The sequence below is a fragment of the Musca autumnalis genome, unplaced genomic scaffold, assembly GCF_047663935.1.
Source record: "Musca autumnalis isolate F117 unplaced genomic scaffold, ASM4766393v1 scaffold_1, whole genome shotgun sequence".
Taxonomy (NCBI): Eukaryota; Metazoa; Arthropoda; class Insecta; order Diptera; family Muscidae; genus Musca; species Musca autumnalis.
In genome coordinates, this window is record NW_027411644.1 from 18,025,498 (window position 1) to 18,050,294 (window position 24,797).

The 24,797-nt window shown below is 39.6% G+C and overlaps 2 protein-coding genes and 1 long non-coding RNA gene across 4 annotated transcripts in view; 1 reads left to right on the plus strand and 2 right to left on the minus strand.

Moving 5' to 3' along the window:
- Positions 1-1,150: 1,150 nt before the first annotated feature.
- LOC141390362 (uncharacterized) lies at positions 1,151-2,509 on the minus strand. Its single transcript, XR_012409331.1, has 2 exons — positions 2,203-2,509; positions 1,151-2,137 (listed from the first exon to the last, which is right to left on the minus strand). It is a non-coding gene; the product is annotated as an uncharacterized lncRNA (long non-coding RNA).
- A 1,049-nt stretch (positions 2,510-3,558) lies between these two features.
- Positions 3,559-8,050, plus strand: LOC141394349 (sphingomyelin phosphodiesterase 4). Of its 2 annotated transcripts, none has more exons than XM_073968615.1 (10): positions 3,559-3,766; positions 3,847-4,146; positions 4,205-4,732; positions 4,802-5,064; positions 6,432-6,591; positions 6,653-6,762; positions 6,816-7,131; positions 7,198-7,449; positions 7,508-7,616; positions 7,773-8,050. In XM_073968615.1, the coding sequence occupies exons 1-10, from the start codon at positions 3,740-3,742 to the stop codon at positions 7,964-7,966; spliced, it is 2,259 nt and encodes a 752-aa protein (XP_073824716.1). In that variant the 5' UTR covers positions 3,559-3,739; the 3' UTR covers positions 7,967-8,050. The 2 variants fall into 2 exon arrangements, with proteins under 2 accessions (XP_073824716.1, XP_073824713.1); XM_073968612.1 differs by having other exon boundaries at positions 3,563-3,766; positions 7,755-8,050.
- Positions 8,028-24,797, minus strand: part of sad (Cytochrome P450 family protein sad) — a 42,217-nt gene continuing 25,447 nt past the window's right edge. The window contains exons 5-8 of the mRNA XM_073968624.1: positions 13,393-13,739; positions 13,111-13,329; positions 12,816-13,031; positions 8,028-8,369 (exon numbers count right to left, since the gene is read on the minus strand). Coding sequence (XP_073824725.1) covers positions 8,253-8,369; positions 12,816-13,031; positions 13,111-13,329; positions 13,393-13,739 — 899 coding nt within the window. The 3' untranslated portion in view covers positions 8,028-8,252. The remainder of the gene's footprint in view (positions 8,370-12,815; positions 13,032-13,110; positions 13,330-13,392; positions 13,740-24,797) is intronic.

Genomic DNA, 24,797 nt, shown 5'->3' on the forward strand with positions numbered 1-24,797 from the left:
AAAGCTGTCAAATGAAAAAAGGAAATATTTTGTAATTTCATAGAACATATATCCAGCCCCACGATTGTGCAATGGGTACTTAATATCATAGGTAGATGGTATCGCCAAAATTAATTTGCTAAAATAATAAATTTAAATGTCAAAATTTCTTCGACATATCTTACGGCGTAGTTTACACTATCTATTAATTGGTCTGTTCCAGTGCTGCTAGAATCTCCTAATTTTTACTATAGTTTTTGATAACATAAAGGAAAATTTGTTATCGTAGTAAAAAATACTAGCTTCTGGAGGTTATGCAAAAACCGGATATATTCCATCGTTATATAAATATAATGTGTGTTCGTTTACTCAAAATTTGTAAAAATTGTTACTGGATGTTGTTCGTTTACTCTACAGTACAATGCAAAAGACCTTAGTCGATTACAAGAAGTTACTGGAATTGTACAAATTTGTACAAATTGTTGAGTAAATGAACACACCTATAGTCGCTAATGTGTTCAATATTTCGATGTCCCTTTTCCAAGGTTTGTTACAATCCCTGCTCAGGCGGCGCTAGATTGGACCATCCGGCTTTGCTAGCAGTTCAGGGTCTGGTTCTCAACCGTCCAAACCTAACTCCACAGGGCGAACACAAATTTGATATGCTAACGAACAAACGATACAAATAAGAAAAACAAACATACAAACACTGCTTTGATAAGGGAGAATTGATGGTATTACTCCCGCATTTGCCCGCCCTTCCGTGGTTTCCAAAAGTCCAATTCGCATTTCGTTGGAAACCGCACAAGACACACACACTCACCTCATCACCTTTTAAAGGAGTCCCCAATCACAAATAGATTAACACATGGTACAATAATTCATAGGTAGGCCAGGTATGAGAATCGCCAAAAAATACAACCCTGTCGCTATGGCTTAAAACGTCAAAATTGTTTTTATGAATGATAACCGGTGAGTAAACAAAGAAGAAGAAGAAGAACGAATTGTTGAAATGAAAACAAAACAGAGTTGAATTTTTTGATCAATAATAAATATCAACTCTGCATGTCAACACGGTTTTGACAGATTAAGCCATAACAAAAAAAAATTGTAATCAGCTGTTAGCTGTGGCCTACCTAAGAATTATTGTACCATGGATTAACACATATTATTATCTTTTCAACTCATCAAAACATGAAACATTTATTAATATAAAAAGTTGACTTAAATCTAAATATTGTATTGATAGTCTGTTTGATATAAAAAAATGACAATAAAATGGAATCTCTAACACCAGTAAATTCTTTAAATATTAGTTAAATTGGTTAAATTTCATTAATAAGGTCCCTAGAGCGTATTCAGCGTTTTAATATTCGCCGCCTAATTATCAAAATGTCTATCCTAAGAGAGCTCACTTAAGAAAGTTTTAAGGCCAAATTGGCTCACTAATTTACTTCCCAAACAACACTCGAGTCCTTGAAAAATCATATAAAACTTTTAGGTGAAAAGAAACTGGTATTAAAAATCCTAACAATATTGAATTTACTTAGAATCTAGGACAAACACAAGGACATCACACATTAATACATAAAGATTGATTTTTTTAGGTTTTGGTATCAAATATTTGATCATTTGTAAGGCAATTAATTAAATGACCAATTTATCATTAATTTCAAATTTTATATTTAATTTAATTAATTATTTAGTTAACGTATTTTCTTTCTTTTATTTAGTTGCAGATAACCGCCATGATTTTTTACAGAAAAACACTCAAAAGTACGTGTTAACTCACTTTCCAGCTTGTTAAATTGGCAAAATGGCGATACCTCTTTTCAGCACACAGGCATATATATAGTGTTCCAATGGTGTTATTTGGTGGCCTCAAAGTTGGCAGGAAGCCGACACAACCAGCACACTTAAAAACCTTTCAGGCGGGAATTGGCTCTTAACGATGTTTTTTTTTAGGCCACAAACAAAAAGGCAACGGTTGCAAGAAATTCACAAAACTTGGTAATAATGGCAATGGCAAAACCGTTGACACAGCGGGCAAAATTAAATGACCAAAACAGCAAAAACACATAAATAAAAAGAAGACGCACTGGCCCCACTTCTGGGAATAGCTGTGGCCAGTGGAATTGGTGATTTTTCTCGGGAAATTCTATAATAAAAAGCCGTTGTTAGAAAACGGTCATTTATAGACACTCATCCACTAACATCACTTACTTTTGTTTTTATTTCCACAAAATTAAGAAATACAAAATGCACACAACTGTCTTTTACTTTACTATCTTTGGGCAACACAATCGTTTTTGGCCTTTAAACTTGGTATGTAATGACCCGCAACTTTAATGACGGTTACTGCACAAATAAAGGCTTCAGTTTGCCGCTTTTGGCCTTTTATAGCTTCTCTATTTTCCTCCATTTTCCCTAATTTTTTTAAGACATTTTGGATTCCTATACATGAAAAATATATCCATACATTTAGTTTACAGATACATTGACGTTACTACCCTCACTAAACAACAATCTCAGCGCTGCTATTTATGGTAGTATGTATTGGTCCATTGAACAATAATTTTATTTTGAAATGGCAATCCCCTACATTTCCTTTCCTCAGTTCTATTGCGTTCACATCGTACCCCATACACAAGTTTCTCATACTGAAATAGAATTTTTTTCTTTTTTTGAATGAAAGAAAAATTATTCAATCCTTACAGCTGGGAACTTGGTATGTAAACCATAGTTTAATATAAAAACGTCTTTATTAAAAAAAACTCATTAATTACTTTCCAGTCATGCTGCGCCGCCGCTATGTTGACTTTTACCGCCCGCTTTCTGAACTGCCCACGCAACAGATTCAGCGTGCAGCATATAAGTCAATCTTACTTATTTTTACAAAAATGTCAAAAATTGGTTACCCCTTCTGTCTGTGAAAAAATTATGGACAGCTGGGAGACAAAGGACAAATGTATGTATGTGTTAGTAAATCAGTGTTGTATTTTAAGACAAATTGTGTAAACGCCTAATAGGTCCCGGTCCTTACTAGAATGAATTTCATTAGAAAATTTCACGAAATTGTGCGTTTCGTTCGAGATCCAAGTAGAGTAAAATCATGAAACTACTGTAGTGCGGAATTCGATCTAAAGGGCCAAATACATACGGTCCGCTGCGTGACGCGTTAAAAACAACAACCACATGAAAAATGTGTAAGTGATGCCAAGTTTGTTCTTGAAGTTTTCATGTGGTTGTTGTAACGCAACGCTCAACGCGCCGTATGTGCAGCGTCTAATTCTACAGCGCTCGGCACATACGGTGCGTTGAGCGTTGCGGTACAACAACCACATGAAAAAAGTGTAAGTGAAGCCAAGTTTTTTGAAAAACAACAATATGGCTGACGCATTAAAGTTAAACATAATTAAACTTTTTTAGGACAACGCGTGTCCCAACGTGTCACTAAACGGACCGTATGTGCCGAGGGCTTACCTTAATACGGCGTCAATATTTCATTCGTTCGTTGATCGTTCACTGATCTTAGTTCCGTGAACTATAGTAATGTATATGGACTGACCTAGTTCGTATGCTTCTCTCAATGAATCGCTTAATTGAACAAGTTTGTTTGGTGTTTGGTCGAACGCGTTGATACCGAAAAAAAAAAACACATTTCATCTGCAATTTTTTTATTTTATTAATGTTTATTTTTAAAAAAGAATACATAACTTATCAGACACAATTTTACAATTATTGTTAAAGATTTTTAATTATGGCTTTCTATAATGAGAATATTGGGGTAAGTTTAATTCAACAAAAGAGACTGGATAAAGTAAACATCTTGCTTTCGGCTTGCTTGTTTTCCTCCATATTTTACAGAATCGCATATTGGAATTGTTAAGCTTCCCCCTATTTGATAGATGTCACGAATTAAACATATTGTTTGATCGCTGTAATCTGCGAGAACTTCAGGAACTTTTTCCCACCATTATTAACTCAGTCTTTGGTATTGGAACTGGTGGCTTGGGCTGGGGGTTGCGAACAACAACTAAAGAGAACTCTGCACCATGTTTCGATATTTTATACAATTTCTTTTCGCCCATGGGTCCAATGTTTCGCTTATGTTATCGCCTGTTAAATGATCAAATCAAATTTGATTTAGCCTTGGAGCATTTGCCGGTAAGTTTGTTTACTGCGTTTCATCTGCATATAAACTAATATATACCATTTTTTACAGCACAAATTAGTAGAATTGATACACTCCGGTCAATATTCCATGTTCTATTCAGATTTAGTTAATATAGATCCCTTTCGAAGGCAGGTCACCTCTTTGAGTTTGAATGCCTTCGACTATTATATGCTGCATTTTGTTATACATGCCACATTTCCTTTGCATAAAATGTATCCAGCTGCATTACAAGTACACAACGAACGCATGAAGACTGTGTATTTCTTCTTAACAGCTGAGTATTTATGTAATTTTTTGCCCAGTCGACCAGATGCAATGGTCATGCCGAACAATATTTGTTCCAGTGTAAAGGCTCCACAACCAATGCCAGTACAACAGTTGCAACCAAAAAGGTCACCAAAATATTTGAAGATACCCCAAACAAATCAATCACTCTATGGGTCGGGCTCAAATAATATGTCACAAATGAATCAACGTAGCCCGGAAGCATCACCAAGGGCACATGCATGGCGCACAGAATCAGTTTTGCATTTCTTTATCGATACCTGGTTGAGGTATGATGTGGATGAGGCAAGGGTAGGTATCATACATTAAAGTGATTTATAAGCTTTACATAAACATCCCTTGTGCATCTGTGTATTGTAGGATCTTCCAAGCAGTGAATTTATTCGTGTTGTAAGGATTCTTATTAAGCAAACTCATTCCTTTGCAAACTCCGCCAATTTGGATCAAACTGCTATGGCAACATTGCGTAAAATGGCCCAACCAATGATGCGGCCTCGTATATATCCATTTATAAAAAGTATAATTGGAAGATGGCCCTTGGATAGTTCTATGTCAGTGGTGTTGGAATTATGGCTTAGCTATATTCAGCCATGGCGTTATACATTTGAATGGCAAAATAATAGGTACGTATGACACTTAAAGCTGAAATTTACAAAATTGTGGACCAACTTTTTCGATGAGCTAAACAGCGTTTCTATAGACGAAGTTGAAACAAGTCCCAATAGACGAAACGAGTCTCTATAGACGAGTTGAAACGAGTCTCTATAGACGAGTTGAAACCGAGTCTCTATAGACGAGTTGAAACGAGTCTCTATAGACGAGTTGAAACCGAGTCTATATAGACGAGTTGAAACCGAGTCTCTATAGACGAGTTGAAACCGAGTCTCTATAGACGAGTTGAAACCGAGTCTCTATAGACGAGTTGAAACCGAGTCTCTATAGACGAGTTGAAACCGAGTCTCTATAGACGAGTTGAAACCGAGTCTCTATAGACGAGTTGAAACCGAGTCTCTATAGACGAGTTGAAACCGAGTCTCTATAGACGAGTTGAAACCGAGTCTCTATAGACGAGTTGAAACCGAGTCTCTATAGACGAGTTGAAACCGAGTCTCTATAGACGAGTTGAAACCGAGTCTCTATAGACGAGTTGAAACCGAGTCTCTATAGACGAGTTGAAACCGAGTCTCTATAGACGAGTTGAAACCGAGTCTCTATAGACGAGTTGAAACCGAGTCTCTATAGACGAGTTGAAACCGAGTCTCTATAGACGAGTTGAAACCGAGTCTCTATAGACGAGTTGAAACCGAGTCTCTATAGACGAGTTGAAACCGAGTCTCTATAGACGAGTTGAAACCGAGTCTCTATAGACGAGTTGAAACCGAGTCTCTATAGACGAGTTGAAACCGAGTCTCTATAGACGAGTTGAAACCGAGTCTCTATAGACGAGTTGAAACCGAGTCTCTATAGACGAGTTGAAACCGAGTCTCTATAGACGAGTTGAAACCGAGTCTCTATAGACGAGTTGAAACCGAGTCTCTATAGACGAGTTGAAGCCGAGTCTCTATAGACGAGTTGAAACCGAGTCTCTATAGACGAGTTGAAACCGAGTCTCTATAGACGAGTTGAAACCGAGTCTCTATAGACGAGTTGAAACCGAGTCTCTATAGACGAGTTGAAACCGAGTCTCTATAGACGAGTTGAAACCGAGTCTCTATAGACGAGTTGAAACCGAGTCTCTATAGACGAGTTGAAACCGAGTCTCTATAGACGAGTTGAAACCGAGTCTCTATAGACGAGTTGAAACGAGTCTCTATAGACGAGTTGAAACGAGTCTCTATAGACGAGTTGAAACGAGTCTCTATAGACGAGTTGAAACCGATTCTCTATAAAAGAGTTGAAACCGTTTCTCTATAGACGAGTTGAATAAGCGCTATGGAGAAGAATTGATAATATTAGCTTATATTCTAATCTTCAATATATTCTTTTCTAGTGGGGCAAATATTGAAGTACCCATAAACAGCCGTTTTGACTCCTTCATTGTCGATAATTTAGTCATTTATACACAAATATTTGTGCATATCCTACCAAGATTTGAGAGATTAGATTTTACATCGCTGCGTAATGTCATTATGCTTCATCGTTTGGTTAAGGTAATTCAGTATTTCTCAAATATAAATTTTATTGATACATTTTATTTATTTTCTTCTTAAGGTCTTCAGCCAATCAACATTGCCACATAAACTTTACAATGCTGAAAAATCATATGCCGGCAATACAATTGGATTTGTGGATTCACCCAGAAAACACAGTACTTTCTTAAGGTTGGTATTATTTCGCTACAGTATTTCTATGTTTAAATCAAAACTCATTTTAGCTCAAGTTCTTCTTCTGTTGAATGGGATGGTAGTTTTTACCATGAAGATGTTTACACACCCATGTTTGGTACAGCCATCAAATCGGAAATTGAACAATTCATAAAGACCGTGCACATATCACGAATGTATGTGGGACAAGAGATTGCTGTTATACGGCGTGAACAAATGGAACAACGCCACTCTTTGGGTTTCTTTAGAAAACTGTTTAGCAGTGTTTTTACCGATATGAGTCCGGCTGAATTGAAACTGCAGGAGATTAGTAAAATACCTGACATACTTGACTTGGCAGTTCGTTCATTAAGTCAAATGTTTAATGTGAGTGGTAAACATCCTTTATTGAAAGAGGAGAATATTATAAAAAAATACTTTAAAATTTTGCAGGTTGAACTGCCCAATATATCCATGGAACAATTGGAACCAGTTGTGGGACAAAGTTTTTCAAAGAGCCTGAATTTCTCAATATATGACAACAGTGACTATTTGGATATTTCCCGTGTCTCCCCTCTGCAAATGATGAATAATTTGGCTCACATGAAGTCGTGCATAGATCCCACCACAGTACCAATACAAACACATGAATGCACAGTTTTGGTGAGGTTATTGCATCAAATTTCTAGTGTTTTAAATGGAAAGGTAGGTCACATAAATTTTATGCATAATTGAAAATTAATTTTTTTTAATCTTGTTACAGTTTGGTGACAAATTTAACAAATGCTGGAGTCGTCCCGATATATTGGGAAAAATAACACATCAATTGTTATATCCTCCCATGACTGCACAATGGTTTGAAAAACCCAGAGGTATGTGTAAATTACAGTCGAACTTCTCATAAAATAGTCTCCTTGTAACGAATTCTTTGTTCCTGCAGCTACGTTATAGAGAAGTTCGACTGTAAACGCCTTTCATATCGTCTTTCTTTTTCATTTTAACACTTACAGTTTCAACACGTGTTTCAGGTGTTAGCGAGTTATGTGAAGAAGACATACCAGCCCGTTTATGTTTACGATTTTTAGGCTCCTATCGTACCTTGGCACTCCTAGCTCTAGCCATGCTTATTGGCTATATATGTTGGGGCTCAGCATCGTATGGTGTTATTGCATTACTTTTAATATCTGTCGTATATGTTTTGATAATGGCTCTCATATCATAGTAATATTTTTATTTTTGTTTATAAATTTATTCTTGGACGATATTTAATAAAGAACGTTGTGTTTCCATGTAAGATAAATGAAAATGTGTGTATTTTATTTTGATTTTGGTCTTTTTCTAAGCTAAACTAAGGGTTGTACAAATTAATATCTTAAAGTATTCTATCCAGTCTATATACCAGTGTGTCATGTTGGGATATTCCATAACCATAATAGACCGTAACTTATTTTCTATTATTACAAATAATATTTTTCTAAGACACTACAAAAAAAAAAACCTATCTAAAATTATGTGATACGCGGACAAAGTCCCAATAATAATGGTTGATTTGGTACAGTTACCAAACGCAGTATACTTTCGATTGGTGTTGTATTTTCACAGCTCAATTTGAAGTTTCTGGTAATCTGGAAGAAAATGAAACAGAACCAAATTTGCAATTAATGGTAACATTTGAAACGAAGGCAATGCATAATTAACAAACTAAAGGGGTTTTTGTAGACCTGAAATATGGAGTCTGTTTTATAGAGGAGTTGGAAACAGATTTTGGGACGAGGCGGAAACAAATTGGAAAGAGTTTTTAGACGAATTGCAGAGTTTTTATAGGCGATTTGGAAAGATTTGTTTTTAGACGAGTTTGAAAGTTTTTTTAGACGAATTGGAGCAAGTTTTTTTATAGAGTAGTTGGAAAGAGTTTTTATAGACGAGTTAAACGAGTTTTTATACACGAATTGAGCGAGTTGTTTATAAACGAGTTGACCGAGTTTTTTATAGACGCGTTGGAACAAGTCTTGAAAGAAATAAAAGGAGGGCCAGTAGAAGCATTCTTTCCTCTGGAAAGATCAATAGAAGCATCCTTTCCTGTGAATAGGGTCAATAGAAGCACCCTTTCCTCTGAAAGGGTCAATAGAAGCACTCTTTCCTCCGAAAGGGTCAATAGAAGCATCCTTTTCTCTGGAAAGGGTCAATAGAAGAATCCTTTCCTCTGGAAAGGGTCAATAGAAGAATCCTTTCCTCAGAAAGGGTCAATAGAAGAATCCTTTCCTCTGGAAAGGGTCAATAGAAGAATCCTTTCCTCTGGAAAGGGTCAATAGAAGCACCTTTTCCTCTGGAAAAGGTCAATAGAAGCACCGTTTCCCCCGGAAAGAGTCTATCGAAGCATCCTTTACTCTGGAAAGGGTCAATAAAAGCACCCTTTCCTCTTGAAGGGAGCAACAGAAGCAATTTTTCCTCTGGAAAGGATCAATAGAACCAATTTTTCCTCTGGAAAGAGTCAATGGAAGCAACATTTTTTCTGGAAAGGGTCAATAGAAGCACCCTTTCCTTTTGAGGGATCAACAGAAGCACCATTTCCTCTGGAAAGGGTCAATAGAAGCACCATTTCCTCTGGAAAGGGTCAATAGAAGCACCCTTTCCCCTTGAAAGGGTCAATAGAAGTACCCTTTCCTCTGGAAAAGGTCAATAGAAGCTCCCTTTTCTCTGGAAAGGGTCATTAGAAGCACTCTTACCTCTGGAAAAGGTCAATAGAAGCTCCCTTTTCTCTGGAAAGGGTCATTAGGAGCACTCTTTCCTCTGAAAGGGTCAATGGAAGCATCCTTTCCTTAGGAAAGGGTCAATAGAAGCATCATTTCCTCTGGAAAGGGTTAATAGAAACACGCTTTCCTCTGAAAAGGGCAATAGAAGCACCCTTTCCTCTGAAAAGGGCAATAGAAGCACCATTTCCTCTGGAAAGGGTCAATAGAAGCACCCTTTCCCCTTGAAAGGGTCAAAAGAAGTACCCTTTCCTCTGGAAAAGGTCAATAGAAGCTCCCTTTTCTCTGGAAAGGGTCAATAGAAGCACCCTTTCCTTTGGAAAGCACTATTTTCTCTAGAAAGAGTCAATAGAAGCACCCTTTCCTCTTGAAGGGATCAACAGAAGCACCCTTTACTGTGGAAAGGGTCAATCGAAGCACCCTTTCCTCTGGAAAGAGTCAATGGAAGCACCATTTTCTCTGAAAGGATCATTAGAAGCACTCTTTCCTCTGAAAGGGTCAATAGAAGCACCCTTTCCTTTTGAAGGTATCAACAGAAGCACCATTTCCCCTTGAAAGGGTCAATAGAAGTACCCTTTCCTCTGAAAAGGGCAATAGAAGCACCTTTTGCTCTGGAACGGGTCAATCGAGCACCCTTTCGTTTGGAAGGGGTCAATGGAAGCACTATTTTCTCTAACAAGAGTCAATAGAAGCACCCTTTCCTCTTGAAGGGATCAACAGAAGCACCATTTCCTCTGGAAAGGGTCAGTAGAAGCACCCTTTCCCTTGGAAAGGGTCAATGGAAGCACCCTTTCCTCTGGAAAGGTCTATAGAAGCACTCTTTTTCTGGAAATGGTGTTTAGAAGTACTCTTTCCTCTAGAAAGGGTCAATACAAGCAAACTTTTCTCTGGAAAGGGACAATAGAAACACGATTTCATCTGGAAACGGTCAATAGAAGCACCTTTTCCTCTGGAAAGGGTCAGTAGAAGCACCCTTTCCTCTGGAAAGGGTCAAGCGAAGCACCCTTTCCTTTGGAAAGAGTCTATCGAAGCACCCTTTCCTCTGGAAAGAGTCAATGGAAGCACTATTTTCTCTAGAAAGAGTCAATAGAAGCACCCTTTCCTTTGGAAAGAGTCTATCGAAGCACCCTTTCCTCTGGAAAGAGTCAATGGAAGCACTATTTTCTCTAGAAAGAGTCAATAGAAGCACCCTTTCCTCTTGAAGGGATCAACAGAAGCACCATTTCCTCTGGAAAGGGTCAATAGAAGCACACTTTCCTCTGGAAAGGGTCAATAGAAGCACCCTTTACTGTGGAAAGGGTCAATCGAAGCACCCTTTCCTCTGGAAAGAGTCAATGGAAGCACCATTTTCTCTGGAAAGGGTCAATAGAAGCACCCTTTCCTTTTAAAGGGATCAACTGAAGCACCATTTCCTCTGGAAAGGGTCAGTAGAAGCACCCTTTCCTTTGGAAAGGGTCAATGGAACCACCCTTTCCTTTGGAAAGGTCTATAGAAGCACTCTTTTTCCGGAAAGGGTCTTTAGAAGTACTCTTTCCTCTAGAAAGGGTCAATAGAAGCAATATTGTCTCTGGAAAGGGACAATAGAAACACGCTTTCATCTGGAAACGGTCAATAGAAGCACCCTTTACTGTGGAAAGGGTCAATCGAAGCACCTTTTTCTTTGGAAAGAGTCTATCGAAGCACTCTTTCCTCTGGAAAGAGTCAATGGAAGCACTATTTTCTCTAGAAAGAGTCAATAGAAGCACCCTTTCCTCTTGAAGGGATCAACAGAAGCACCATTTCCTCTGGAAAGGGTCAATAGAAGCACACTTTCCTCTGGAAAGGGTCAATAGAAGCACCCTTTACTGTAGAAAGGGTCAATCGAAGCACCCTTTCCTCTGGAAAGAGTCAATGGAAGCACCATTTTCTCTGGAAAGGGTCAATAGAAGCACCCTTTCCTTTTAAAGGGATCAACTGAAGCACCATTTCCTCTGGAAAGGGTCAGTAGAAGCACCCTTTCCTTTGGAAAGGGTCAATGGAACCACCCTTTCCTTTGGAAAGGTCTATAGAAGCCCTCTTTTTCCGGAAAGGGTCTTTAGAAGTACTCTTTCCTCTAGAAATGGTCAATAGAAGCAATATTGTCTCTGGAAAGGGACAATAGAAACACGCTTTCATCTGGAAACGGTCAATAGAAGCACCCTTTACTGTGGAAAGGGTCAATAGAAGCACCTTTTTCTTTGGAAAGAGTCTATCGAAGCACCCTTTCCTCTGGAAAGAGTCAATGGAAGCACTATTTTCTCTAGAAAGAGTCAATAGAAGCACCCTTTCCTCTTGAAGGGATCAACAGAAGCACCATTTCCTCTGGAAAGGGTCAATAGAAGCACACTTTCCTCTGGAAAGGGTCAATAGAAGCACCCTTTACTGTGGAAAGGGTCAATCGAAGCACCCTTTCCTCTGGAAAGAGTCAATAGAAGCACCATTTCCTCTGGAAAGGGTCAATAGAAGCATCCTTTCCTCTGGAAAGGGTCAATAGAAGTACCTTTTCCTCTGAAAGGGTCAATAGAAGAACCCTTTCCCCTTGAAAGGGTCAATAGAAGTACCCTTTCCTCTGGAAAAGGTCAATAGAAGCTCCCCTTTCTCTGGAAAGGGTCAATAGAAGCTCCCTTTTCTCTGGAAAGGGTCATTAGAAGCACTCTTACCTCTGGAAAGGGACAATAGAAGCTCCCTTTTCTCTGGAAAGGGTCATTAGAAGCACCCTTTCCTCTGGAAAGGGTCAATAGAAGCTCCCGTTTCTCTGGAAATGGTCATTAGAAGCACTCTTTCCTCTGAAAGGGTCAATAGAAGCATCCTTTCCTTTGGAAAGGGTCTATAGAAGCACCCTTTCCTCTGAAAAGGGTCAATAGAAGCACCCTTTCCTCTGGAAACGGTCAATAGAAGCACCCTTTCCTCTGGAAACGATCAATAGAGGCACACTTTCCATTGGAAAAGTCAATATAAGCACCCTTTCTATTGGAAAGGTTCAATCGAAGCACCCTTTCCTTTGGAAGGGGTCAATCGAAACACTCTTTCGTTTGGAAAGAGTCAATCGAGGCACCCTGTCCTTTTGGAAGGAGTCAATCGAAGCACCCTGTCCTTTTGGAGAGAGTCAATCGAAGCAGCATTTACTGTGGAAATGGTCAATATAAGCACCCTTTCCATTGGAAAGCGTCAATAGAAGCACTCTTTCCGTTTCCATTGGAAAGGCTGCTTTCCTTTCTCTCCTTTCTATTAAATTGCAAAGTAGGTGCCAATAAAGGGACCTAGACAACGAAAAATTCCATTAACTTGCAATGAATTACTTACCTCCGCTATTAAATATTGCATTTGTGATAGGGCCAATTTACGACCAATACAGGAACGATTGCCAATGGCAAACGGTAGACTAGCATGGGGTTTATAAACACCTTTATAATCGCCGGTATGTTCATCACGTAACCATCTTTCAGGCATGACTTCCAGGGGTTTAGGAAAATGTTTGGGATCACGACCAGCCGTGTAAAGCGACAACAACACCAAAGACTATGAGAGAAGAAAAAAAAAAACAAAAAAAAAATAAATTAAGGTAAGAGAAGAAAATCCTACTTCTTCTATAACTTACATCTTTTTTGATAAAATATTTATCTATTTTTGAATCTTCCGGTAAATAACGACCAATAAATGGTGCCACCGGATACAGTCTTAGGGTTTCTTTGACCAGACCTTTTACCAAAGGCATATCATGGACATTGCAATGATCATGTTGTTCATCATAGATTTTGTGCTGTAATTTATTATCTTTGGATAATAAATATAGGGCCCAGGCCGACGAGAAGGCAGTCTGAAAGAAATGGAACTATTTTAAAGAATTCCGGAATAATAGAAAAAAAAAACGAATACCTACCGTATCACCAGCTGCAATCACCAAATCCACAAATAATCGTTTAATCATATCCAGCGGTGTTTCAGTTTCTTTCAACTTGCCATATAGACCATCGGGATATTCCGAACACATTTGTAAATACATATCAATAATTGTACATCCCTTGGAGAGTGCCTGTTCTACACTATCTTCAAAATCAGTCCAAATTTTCATACGATATTTTTTAGCTATTTTTGGTGGAAAATTCATAAGTTTCGAACTACTTTCGAATATTTTGTGTACAATTTGTGAAAAGTCCGTAACGGCGGAATGTAAGTTGGCATTTTCTTTTTCGCTTGCAGTAGTGCCAAACATAACGGAGATGACCACTGCGAAATGAAAAAATAAAAACAATATAAATACATATATAAATAAAATCATTTTAAGAAATGTGGTTATCTCTTTCTTTATCTTAATGTTCGAATACATTTTCAAGACCTGATTAATCAATTCATCGTCGTAAAAATTTACAGAAAAGGTTTTAATATATGAACTCAATCAAGTCTTTATAGACGATCCAAAGGGAGACCGTATGTACGAAGTGAAGGTAGTCATTAAAGCAATACGCGGTTGCTTTCCACTTCATGGCAAACTAACATTGCTGTAGTTTAACTGCGATGGTTTCCGTGTCATGATCAATGAGATGTTAAATTTTTTATCGGTCGGAAGATTATAAAGGAAAAGAAGTGGAACAACGCCTGCAGTCTTCAGAGTTGCGATGGAAAGAACGTACTTCGCCTGCACTGTCCCAATCCTATTGCAAATGTTATCCGCGACGCAAAATCATCTAAATCAGGAGTCCAGTATCAGAGCAAACTGTTTAACCTATCGTTAGCCACCCTAATACTTCCCAAAGCCTGGAAAATGTACATGATGATCACGTCACTGAAACCTTGGCATTTATGTTAGCAAAGGTAAATCATGCAGGACGATGTTACTTTTGCCACCAGTGGCAAATATACATGAGGCGTTACTCCTCCCCAACATAAGAGCTTGCCATCCAGTTGCGGATTATAAACACGGATTCCGGAAGCAGAATTGTACCCCCAATAGCACTGCATGCCATTCCCACACATATTAGCCGAGGTCTTAACCAGAACAGGCCATGGCCACAGAACTGTTATGATAGGTAGCATTAGATCTGACCAAAGCTTTTGATAAGGTCAGACATACTAGGCTGTTCGAGCATATAGGGAAGACCTCGTTCCAGGCATGTATAAAACGTTGGATAATCAACTATTTGTGATGAGGCCTGTCGTTTGTGGAATTCAGAAATAAGAAACCGAAGACCGGTAAAGTAAAACAATGAGGTCCTAAAGGCGGTGTGATATCCCCGAAACTGTTTAACCTCTACCTTTCTGGCCATCTTGACACCATTGGACCATTCAATTTTGCTGATATCCTTGCTTGGCTTCCGTAGCGGGACAACCCTGCCCATTTTCCAGACTTCGGGAACAATGAGGGTGGATAGCGACAAGTTGAGAACTTTAGTGAGATACTCCACTGCCGGCTCATCCAGCTGCTTCAGCATTACCATGGAGATTCCATCAGGGCCCAACGCTTTGGATGATTTAGCGTTCCTGATCACTCTCGGGTGCTTGACAAACTGTCAATTGAAATAACTTGCGCACCTCTTCGGGTCAGTCAACATAACGTCGCCAAACGTGACCCGTTATTCCGGGGTTCGAGAGTGACTTACCCGTTGCCCACAATTCACCTATACCGGCTCCAATGTTGCAACTCTTCAGATGATTTAACCACTTGTTCCGCTTATGCTAGCCGACCAGCCTGTTAACTTCCAGTGCCAGCTCCCTGACTCTGGGGTCATTGGGGTTCCTTCGGCGAAGCTCATCACGATCATTTGCTAATCCCGCCGCCTCTGCTGGGAAGTTTGGTCTTACTTCGGGTATTCGACCAGCAGGGATATGGCGAGCGGCTGCAGCAGTGATGATGTCTCGGAACGCTACCCGAACATCAGAAGGATTGGGCAGTTCTCTGAAGCGGTGATTGGTGAACTCTCTGAAACCCGGCCAATCAGCTTTCTTATGATTGACGAATGTACGGCGTTCAGAGGTAATGAAATCGGGTGGTCTGCTAATGGAGACAATTATGGGGAGATGGTCTGATCCAAGGGAAATGACGGGTTGCCAGGTAATGTCATTTGTCAGACCAGGTGACACGATGGTTATGTCTGGCGAGTTGTGACACTCTCCTCTAATTCTGGTAGGGGCGTCCTCATTGACCGTGCAAAACGTAGATCTGTCAATCTGCTCAGCCAGCGTTGTACCTCTCTGGTCGTTTCCGAGGGCCGAATGCCACATCTCATGATGCGCATTAAAGTCCCCCAGGACCAGATGATTATGACCTTACAAAAGCGGGCTAATGTTAGGCACGTAATCTGAGATACAGCTATTTCTCGGCGGGATGTAAACGTACAGCGACTCTATCTCGGCAGTTACACACCTGACTGCTACCCCCATGAACTCCATGTACGGGTCATTAGAGACAGGCTCAAGCGAGATAGGTCTGTATTGGACAGACTGGTGCAATAGGAAAGCTAATCCCCCAGCTCCACTTCTGGAGCGATCTTTCCTTAGCACATTGTAACCATCACAATGTTGTAAGCTACAGTTGTTGTTGAGCTTGGTTTCTTGCACCGCAGCGACCTTGATGTTCTTCCAACTCATGAAATCTACTATTTCCTCGATCTTACCTCGGAGTCCATTGCAATTAAATTGCAAAAAGGATGCATTCTCTGGGATTGGGACAACAACGGCTGGTGTTAAAGGCTGCGTGTGCGGTTGTTGTCGAGGGGACTGCGGGGGAGTTTCGTAGTCATTCGACGAGGGAGTTTCGTAATCCGACGGCGACTCACTGGGGACTGTGTTCACGCAGCATGCAGCAGTCCCCCACATGGACAAGTCCAGAGCAACCCCTTAGATGCACCCACTCGTAGTCCCTCACGTGGACAAGTCCAGAGCAACCCCTTAGATGCACCCACTCCTGACATCTATTGCATCTCACCGAAGGTTGGATGTGGGTGAAGATGCGGATGTGACAAACTGAGCACAAATATATTGGTCCTGGGGTTTCCTCTGTCCCGGCACGGACCAAAAGAATTCGGAGCAGGCATTCCGGGATATGCTGTTCCCAACACAGAAAAACGAAACAAATACAAACATATGTACACTGAGGTGGCAGCCGCTGGCCGGAACGATGATTTTGTGTTGTTCCGGGTCAATCCGGTACAAAGAACCCGCTGCCGTGGGATTGATTGGGACGATTGACACCACACGCTGCATTTGTTTATCTGTCTAGATATCTGAAATAATACACGAACGAACATACATATTTGCGTTGCCACAACAACAACTGCAGCTTACGTTGTGATGGTCACAACATACTGAGGAAGGATCGCACCAGAAGGGGATTTGGAAGATTAGATCATCTGAAGAGCTGCAACTTTTGGAGCCGGAATAAATGAATTGTGGCCAAAGGTTAAGTCACTCTCGATCCCCGGGAGGAAGGAAGATAGGCTCTCACTTTTGGCGGCGCTACACTGACTGTTGTCCGGGAGTGACAGGGCGAAGGGAAGAGCACTACGTCGCATTAGATCTCTTCCTGCCGATAATGAACTACCACAATTTACAATGGATGATGTTGCGAACGCTAAATTATCCGAAGCTTTGGGGCCTGGTAGAATCTCTCACAGCTGGATGTGGTGGCAGTCTAGTATCTAATTAAAGTTTGAAACGTTGAATAATCAATTATATGTGTGGTCGCCAGTCGTACGTGGAATTCAGGAATGAGAAGTCCAAGCTCCGAAGAGTGAAACCGGGAGTTCCCCAAGGTGGGGTGATATTTCTGGAGCTGTTTAATCTCTACCTCTTCTGCCTTCCACCTCCTCCAGATTGCATTGAGATCGAAACATATGCGGATGGTTGCACGATCATGGCGTCAGGTACCTTCCCTGATGTCATTTATGAAAGGATGAACTACTATTTGACTAACAATCATATGGTGGATAATACGCCCCCCCTACAAAACAACAACAATTATAAAAAAAAACTCACTCACAAACTCGTCCAGACATGTCAGGAAAGATGATATTCTTGATATAGAAAGAGAGGTAAAACGACACAGTTAAACCCTCGATGAACAAGCCTATCAAGCATTCAGACGTAGGCAATCGCAGATGCCATAGACATCAACAATTAAGTGAATAATTCCTATCGGTTGCTGTAGTAGCATGAGACCTACGTAAAAGCATATGGTTTCGGGTCAATCCGTACTATAGAACCCGCTGCCGTGGGATTGGGATTCCTATCGGTAGTTTATGTTGGCGTCAGTTGGGGGTTCATAGAGATTTTGGGCCATTGTCTCAAGATATTACATGTATCTACAGAAAAAATGATATTATTGTAATCAGAAGCACACAAGGATTACTTTCGGTAATAATTAAATAAGTTATTAAACTGCACATTATCAAAAAATTGTTTAAATTTCGCAGGGGAGGTACCCGATGAAGGACCGAAATAGTTAATCACCGAACTGGATCTATGTTTGGAAGGTATAATACGTTGACTAAAAGTTTGGATCGAATTAGTTATACCCTCTGAAGTCCGAGGTTATAATTACTAGATTAAGTGCATTTTACAGCATTCGAATTGAAATAATTAAACTTATAATATACTAAGACCTCGCTTTGCGCCGTTGATGCGTTCCAAAAAAAGAAACAAGAAAAAAAGTATCAGTCGGTAAAAATTTCCAAAGAATCCTCGAACAGACCATAAACCACACAAAAATGTTGAACATTTGAAAATAAATTATGATTGGACCAAATCGGTTGCTACCTTAATGAGATATCACGCATACCATTTTAGAGAATATTTTCGAACTTTTGTGGGGGAGGTACCGGAAGGAGTGGACCTATAAGCACCACCTTCGAATTTAATTTAATATTCAAAGGAATATTACGATATCCAAAGTCTGGACGGACACAGTATTCGGTTCGAGCTCTCCAGCCACTATTTATGGTACCATAGGGATTTTTACACCTTTCGGGCTGTTTTCTCAAGAAGTATGGACTTACCCCTGAACAACTTTTACCGTCGTACTTGAGGCAGCGAGTGCAAGTTGTTTTGACAAAAACCAAAGTGATTCGAAAGCAGGTATATGCAATCCCACGGCAGCGGGTTCTATCGTACCGGATTGACCCGAAACCCTTGTGTTTCGGCCAGCGGCTGCCAACCCAGCATCAAACCTATGCTTCTACGTAGGTTTGTATGTTCCTATAACAACAACAAAACAGGTATTAAAGTGAACTTTTTCGAAATTTTGGGTGGGAGGTACCTGAAGGAGTGGACCGATTGAGTCTATATTGGAACCTCATCTAAGTTTGGTAGAAATTTCCCGATGTGCACAATATGGACCAAATCGGTTACTCCCTACAAGAGTTATCGTGCGCAGAAAATTTCCGAACGTTTTCGAACTTTTGTGGGGGAGGTACCGGAAGGAGTGGACCGATATAACCCATCTTCGAACTTAAACTAAGTTTGGACAAAATATTACGAAAGCCGGACCGTATCGGTTCGAGAGTTATCGTGCATTCCAGCCAGACAGACAAACAGACGGACGGACATGACTAAATCAACTCCAAATTGTCTGAAACACATTTCGTCCAAACATACTTGGGGTCTAAAACCATTATTTCGATGAGGTACATTTTGCCCATATGAAAGTGTATATACCCTCGTTAGCATAAATGCTGAGGGTATAAAAACACGACTCAAGGGAAATGACGCAAAGCGAATTGAGATTTTCTATTGAAAACCATGTAAAGTTCGGAGATAGGTTTTGGTCTAATTCGACCAGAAAATTTAGTAAAAGTCAAAATGCCTGAAATCGGGAGGTACCGTTATATGAGGGCTATAACAAAACGTGGACCTATGTTCACAATTTTTTTGTGGAAACACTAAATGTCTGGAAACACTAAATGTCAAATAATAGATAATTCGTTCTGAAAAAGTAACAAGTAAAAAAGTATCAGTCGGCTTCGCCGACAGAGATATACCCTCAGCCTGTGTAAATTGAAACAGTTTTTTTTTCCAAAAAAAAACTTATGTATTTAGGGGGTTTCAAAATTTTGGGCGTATGAACCGAGAAAAATGTTGATTAGGATTAAAGTTCAAAAGTTTTGCGGTGAGGTGCTTAAAGGAATGGACCTACATAGACCATGGGGGTGCCATAGGCCTGTTTTCTCAAGAAGGATGGACTTGCCCCTGAAAAAACGTTTACCATCGTAATTGAAGCAGCGAACGTAAGTTGCTTCAACAAAAATCAAAGTGATTCGATAGCAGGTTTTAAAGTGAACTTATCCGAAATTTTGTGTGGGAGGTTTTTTGAAGCATGGACTTGCCCCTAATGAAACTTGTACCTTAGTATGGGGGACAGTGAATACAAGTTGCTGCAACAAAAACCAAGGCGATTCGTGAGCAGGTCCTAAACTGAACATATCCCAAATTTTGTGCGGGAGGTACCCGAAGGAGTGGACCGATTGAGTTCATATTGGAAACTTATCTAAGTCTGGTAGACATTTCACGATTTGCAAAGTATGGACCAAATCGGTAATTCTCCCTTCAAGAGTTATCGTACGTACACATTTTCCGAACATTTTCGAAGTTTTGTGGGGGAGGTACCGGAAGGATGGACCGATATAACCCATCTTCGAACTTAAACTAAGTTTGGACAAAATATTACGAAAACCAAATTATGGATCGAATCGGTTCTCCCGTTCGAGAGTTATCGTGCGCACCAGCCAGACAGACAGACGGACAGACGGACGGACATTGCTCAATCGACTCCAAATTGTGTAAAACACGTTTCGTCCAAACATACTTGGGGTCTAAAACCATTATTTCGATGAGGCACATTTTGCCCCGTTAGCATAAATGATAAATATTTGGGTGTTTTGTTGGTAAACTTGATGTATATATTTTCTTGCAAATACATATTTCATGTATTGGGTGACTTATATTGAAATTTGATGGAGATTATTTTTGTCTTTGACGTCTTCTATCTAGAATGAAGTTTTGTGGGACAAAACTTAATAAACTCAGATAAAGTACAACATTAAACCTAAAATGTGATTTTACTTTTGGCAGATTCCTGGCTTTTAGGTACGATTTTGAGCTTTGGTGTATTTGGTCTGATACGATCACATTTTAAAGGAGTTTTTAAGCGTTTAAAAAAAAAGGGAACAAAAAGACCCGTATAGTGACTCGCATGAGGGTTAATTTTTTCATAAAAAGATACCCCGCATTATTGTCAGTAATATTTTCCAAAGATACTTTATACCTAAAATGAAGGGATTCCAAGGAATCTGATCCAGAATATTTCAAATCCTGTAGAAATGGGCGGAACTATTTAGGTTACTTCCCGACGTAAACTTTCAAAACGCCGATACACGTGTCTTCTTTTTTCGGTCCACTTTCATAATCTGGCCGAATTATCGTGCAATCAATCATTTGTTGTGTTGTGTAATTAAGCTCAGTGTAATTAAGGCAACATTTTCAAATACACAAAAATGTTTAACTATCGCAAATGAGGTACCCGAAGAACGACCAATATCGTTTATCTCCGAACTGGATCTAAGTTTGGAGCGAACAACAGGCCTATTCTGGCTTAAGTGTATGTCCATTGGACATGTGGCGACTTGCGCCCTTCTTTTCAACCTAACCTAACCTAAGTTTGGACTAAATTGGTTACACCTTTCGAGAATTATAGTGTTAACAAACAAGTTAAATCGCCAAAGTGTTTTCACCCTCTAAAGGCCGAGGTTATAACTACTAGATTAATAGCACTGGGTTTCAAATGTCAATTCCATTGCTTGTATTTCAAATAAATTCTCATAAAGAAGGTTAACCCTGCAAAAGGCTATAATATAAACATGGTCTAAGTGCATTTTACAGAATTCGAATTAAAATAATAAGACTTAAAATACTATGAATTCCTTTACTTGTTTATACGAAGTTCTAATCCCAAATGGTGTGCAAATCAATTTCCCTGTAGTCGCATGCTCGCTTATAAAAAAAAAAGAAAAAATAAAACAAAAACACTTGACAATAAATTAATCGGGTAGGTCAGGCTATTAATTTGGAATTTGATATGCTAGTATATAAATGAGTGAGTACCTTGCAATGCAATGCACGCGTAGTGTTTTAAAATCAAGTGTGAAATATAATACGAATCGCTAAATTTTGTTTGAAATTCAATACAATGAAGCAATGTAGGCCAATTGATTACGACATGAAACCAAATGTCAAGCTAGCTTTTCGTGTGAAGCAAGGAAGGCGTAATACTTTTTGTGTGTTCTTCATGCAATAGTAAGGAAAACTACGGAAATGTTCATAGGGACTAACAACTGGAAACGATTTACGATCTTGAAAGTATAGATTAAGAAGCTTAGGCGAGTGTAACATCTTTGGAAGGAGATTGGTCACCCTAATGTTAGGAACTTGAAGGCAGATGTACTGGAAAAGTACAAGGCCGACATTACTGCCATACAGGAAATACGATGGATTGGGAAAGGTGTCACATCAACACCTAAAGGTGACGCACTGTATTATAGCTGCCATGACATAAAGCATGTGTTCGGTTGCGGATTTGTAGTTCGTCGGAGGATAAAACACCTGGTCTCCAGCTTCACACCAGTGAATGAAAGACTTGCTACAATTCGAATAAAAGCAAAATACTTCAACATCAGCTTTATTTGCGCTCATGCACCCACTGAAGACAAGGACGAACTGACCAAAGATATATTTTATGAGCGCTTAGAAGAAACATATGACCGTTGTCCTAGGCGATTTTAATGCCAAAATTGTAAAGAAAAATATCTTTGGCCCAACAGTCGGAAAATTCAGTCTCCACCGTGAAACATCTGACAATGAGGCAAAAAACATGGTGGTTAGCAGCACCAGATTTCAACATCTCGACATCCATAAGGGCACCTGGCTGTCTCCAGATCAGAAAACAAGAAATCAAATTGATCATGTTGTGATAGATGGAAGACATTCATCGAGCGTGTTGGATGTGCGTTCGTTCCGAGGAGCAAACATAGACTCGGACCACTAACTTGTTGCAGCAAAGGTACGCACCCGGTTAAACGTAGCAAACAAAGTACGAACAGACACAACACGAAAGTTAGACATCGGTAAGCTGCAATCACAACAGATAGCCACAGCATATTCCACTCAACTAGCCTAATTGCTAAATCAAAGCACTCCTCATCCCGATAACATATCAGCATTGCCCACTCCATGCAAACAGCCGCAAAATCCATACTTGGATACCAGAGGCCTCCACCAAGGAATCCATGGTATGATCAAGAGTGTCGTGCTGCTACCGAAGAGAAAAATGCGGCATATAGCGTGTTGGAGAACAAATATTTATTTATTATTATAGTTTAGTTATTATTTATTTTCCCCACACAAAAATATCTAATATCTATTTTTCTTTAATTTGTTTCAATTTCTATAACTGGCATCACTAATTAAATTTCTGTATACGGCATCCCTAATTACTTGTAAATCATAATTTTTGCCTATTCCCTTTTTAATCGTGTCCGTCGATTTCAAGGGCATCATATGTGCGTACGTACATACCAACAGTGGTTGGTTGTACTTTGATCTCTCTAACTACATACTTACTGACTCTGTTGCGTTGCATTCTTGTTGTTGTTGATGACGCTTGCATTTTATTTCTAATGCTTGTATGTACATCAAGCAACGAATCAGCGATCAGTGGTAGCGACGCATGCAGAGTCAGTAAAGAAGAAAATAATGTATTTATGTATGTAAAGGAGATTCTGCCTCCAAATAATTATGCTTGTTTACTTCTTTGATTAGTTACGTTGATACTCTCTGCCCTGCTGCAATAATATCGATCGTCAACAAGAAAAAGTTTTTACTGCCGCGCTGCTTAAAACTAACCTAAATCGATTATTGTTAATAATAATAACAAAGCTAAATCGTTTTGATAAAGAACTTAAATAACGAGCTAACTCTTATTTTATTATATTTTAATATTTTAATTAAATTAGAGTTTTATTTATAATATAATTAAGTGCCCAAAGGGAGCAAGTTATTAATAAATTATATTAAATTATAATTTAAACAAATCAATAAAATTGCCCCTAAACTATTGTACATTTTAAGAAAATGTTCTGTGTTTTTATTTGCGAAGGCTAAACTGCCTATTCTCCTACATAGGGCTACCTTACAATCCGTAGCAACGCGTAGCGCACGGAGAGAGGAGAAGCGTCTTTTCCGCAGGAAAAAGAGAGAGATGGAAAAGCGGGAGTGTGAAAAATCGAGATGTCCAGGAACCAGAATGTCCGAAAATTCTACCAAAGAGTCAAGCATCAAACTGATGGCTTTGGTACAGGCACATTCTCCTGTAGAGACCAGCAAGGTAATTTGGTAACTAATACAGATAGTGTGCTCAGAATATGGAAAGAACATTTCTCCAATCTGCTGGTATCCAATAGTAGCGAAGACGATGATACCACAGATTCAATCCCAGAAGATGGTATAGAATGTATACCGCCCGGTCAAGATGAGGTAAAAACAGCAATCAACCGGCTGAAGAATAATAAAGCAGCAGGAGCCGATGTCTTACCAGCTGAGCTGTTTAAAACCGGAGGCGACGCGCTGATAAGGTGTATGCATCAGCTAGTTAGCACCATCTGGCAGGAAGAACGCGTACCCGACGATTGGAACCTGAGCATACTGTGTCCCGTCCACAAGAAAGGAGATAAGACTGTATGCTCCAACTATAGGGGCATAAGTCTTCTCCCTATTGCCTATAAGATAGTGTCAGGGATATTGTGCGAACGACTAAAGCCAATGGTCAACGAAATAATTGGACCATACCAATGTGGCTTTAGACCTGGCAAGTCCACCATTGACCAGATATTTACCCTGCGGCAAATCCTAGAGAAGACCCAAGAGACGCAGATCGACACATTTCACCTTTTTGTCGATTATAAAGCAGCATTCGACAGTCCCCTCCGATCAAAGGTATTCCATGCAATGTCTGAATTTGGTATCCCCGCAAAGCTCATCCGGCTTTGTAAGATGACTTTAACTGATACTAGGTCCTCAGTTAAAATTGGAAAGAACCTCTCCGAAGAATTTTGTACCAAAAGAGGTTTCAGACAAGGAGACAGCCTTTCGTGTGACCTATTCAACATTTTGCTGGAAAAGGTAATACGAGATGCAAATGTCAAAAGAAATGGCACAATTTACACCAATAGCCACATGTTACTTGCTTATGCTGATGACATAGACATCATGGGACGATCAGTAGAGGAAGTAACTGATACCTTT

What these genes read in the sequence shown, in the direction of transcription:
- LOC141394349 (XM_073968612.1), top strand. Translation starts at nt 3,740, where the DNA reads ATGGCTTTCTATAATGAGAATATTGGG. An exon ending in AAACACAGTACTTTCTTAAG is followed by an intron (nt 6,763 to 6,815) that starts GTTGGTATTATT and finishes AACTCATTTTAG; the next exon opens with CTCAAGTTCTTCTTCTGTTG. An exon ending in CATTAAGTCAAATGTTTAAT is followed by an intron (nt 7,132 to 7,197) that starts GTGAGTGGTAAA and finishes AAAATTTTGCAG; the next exon opens with GTTGAACTGCCCAATATATC.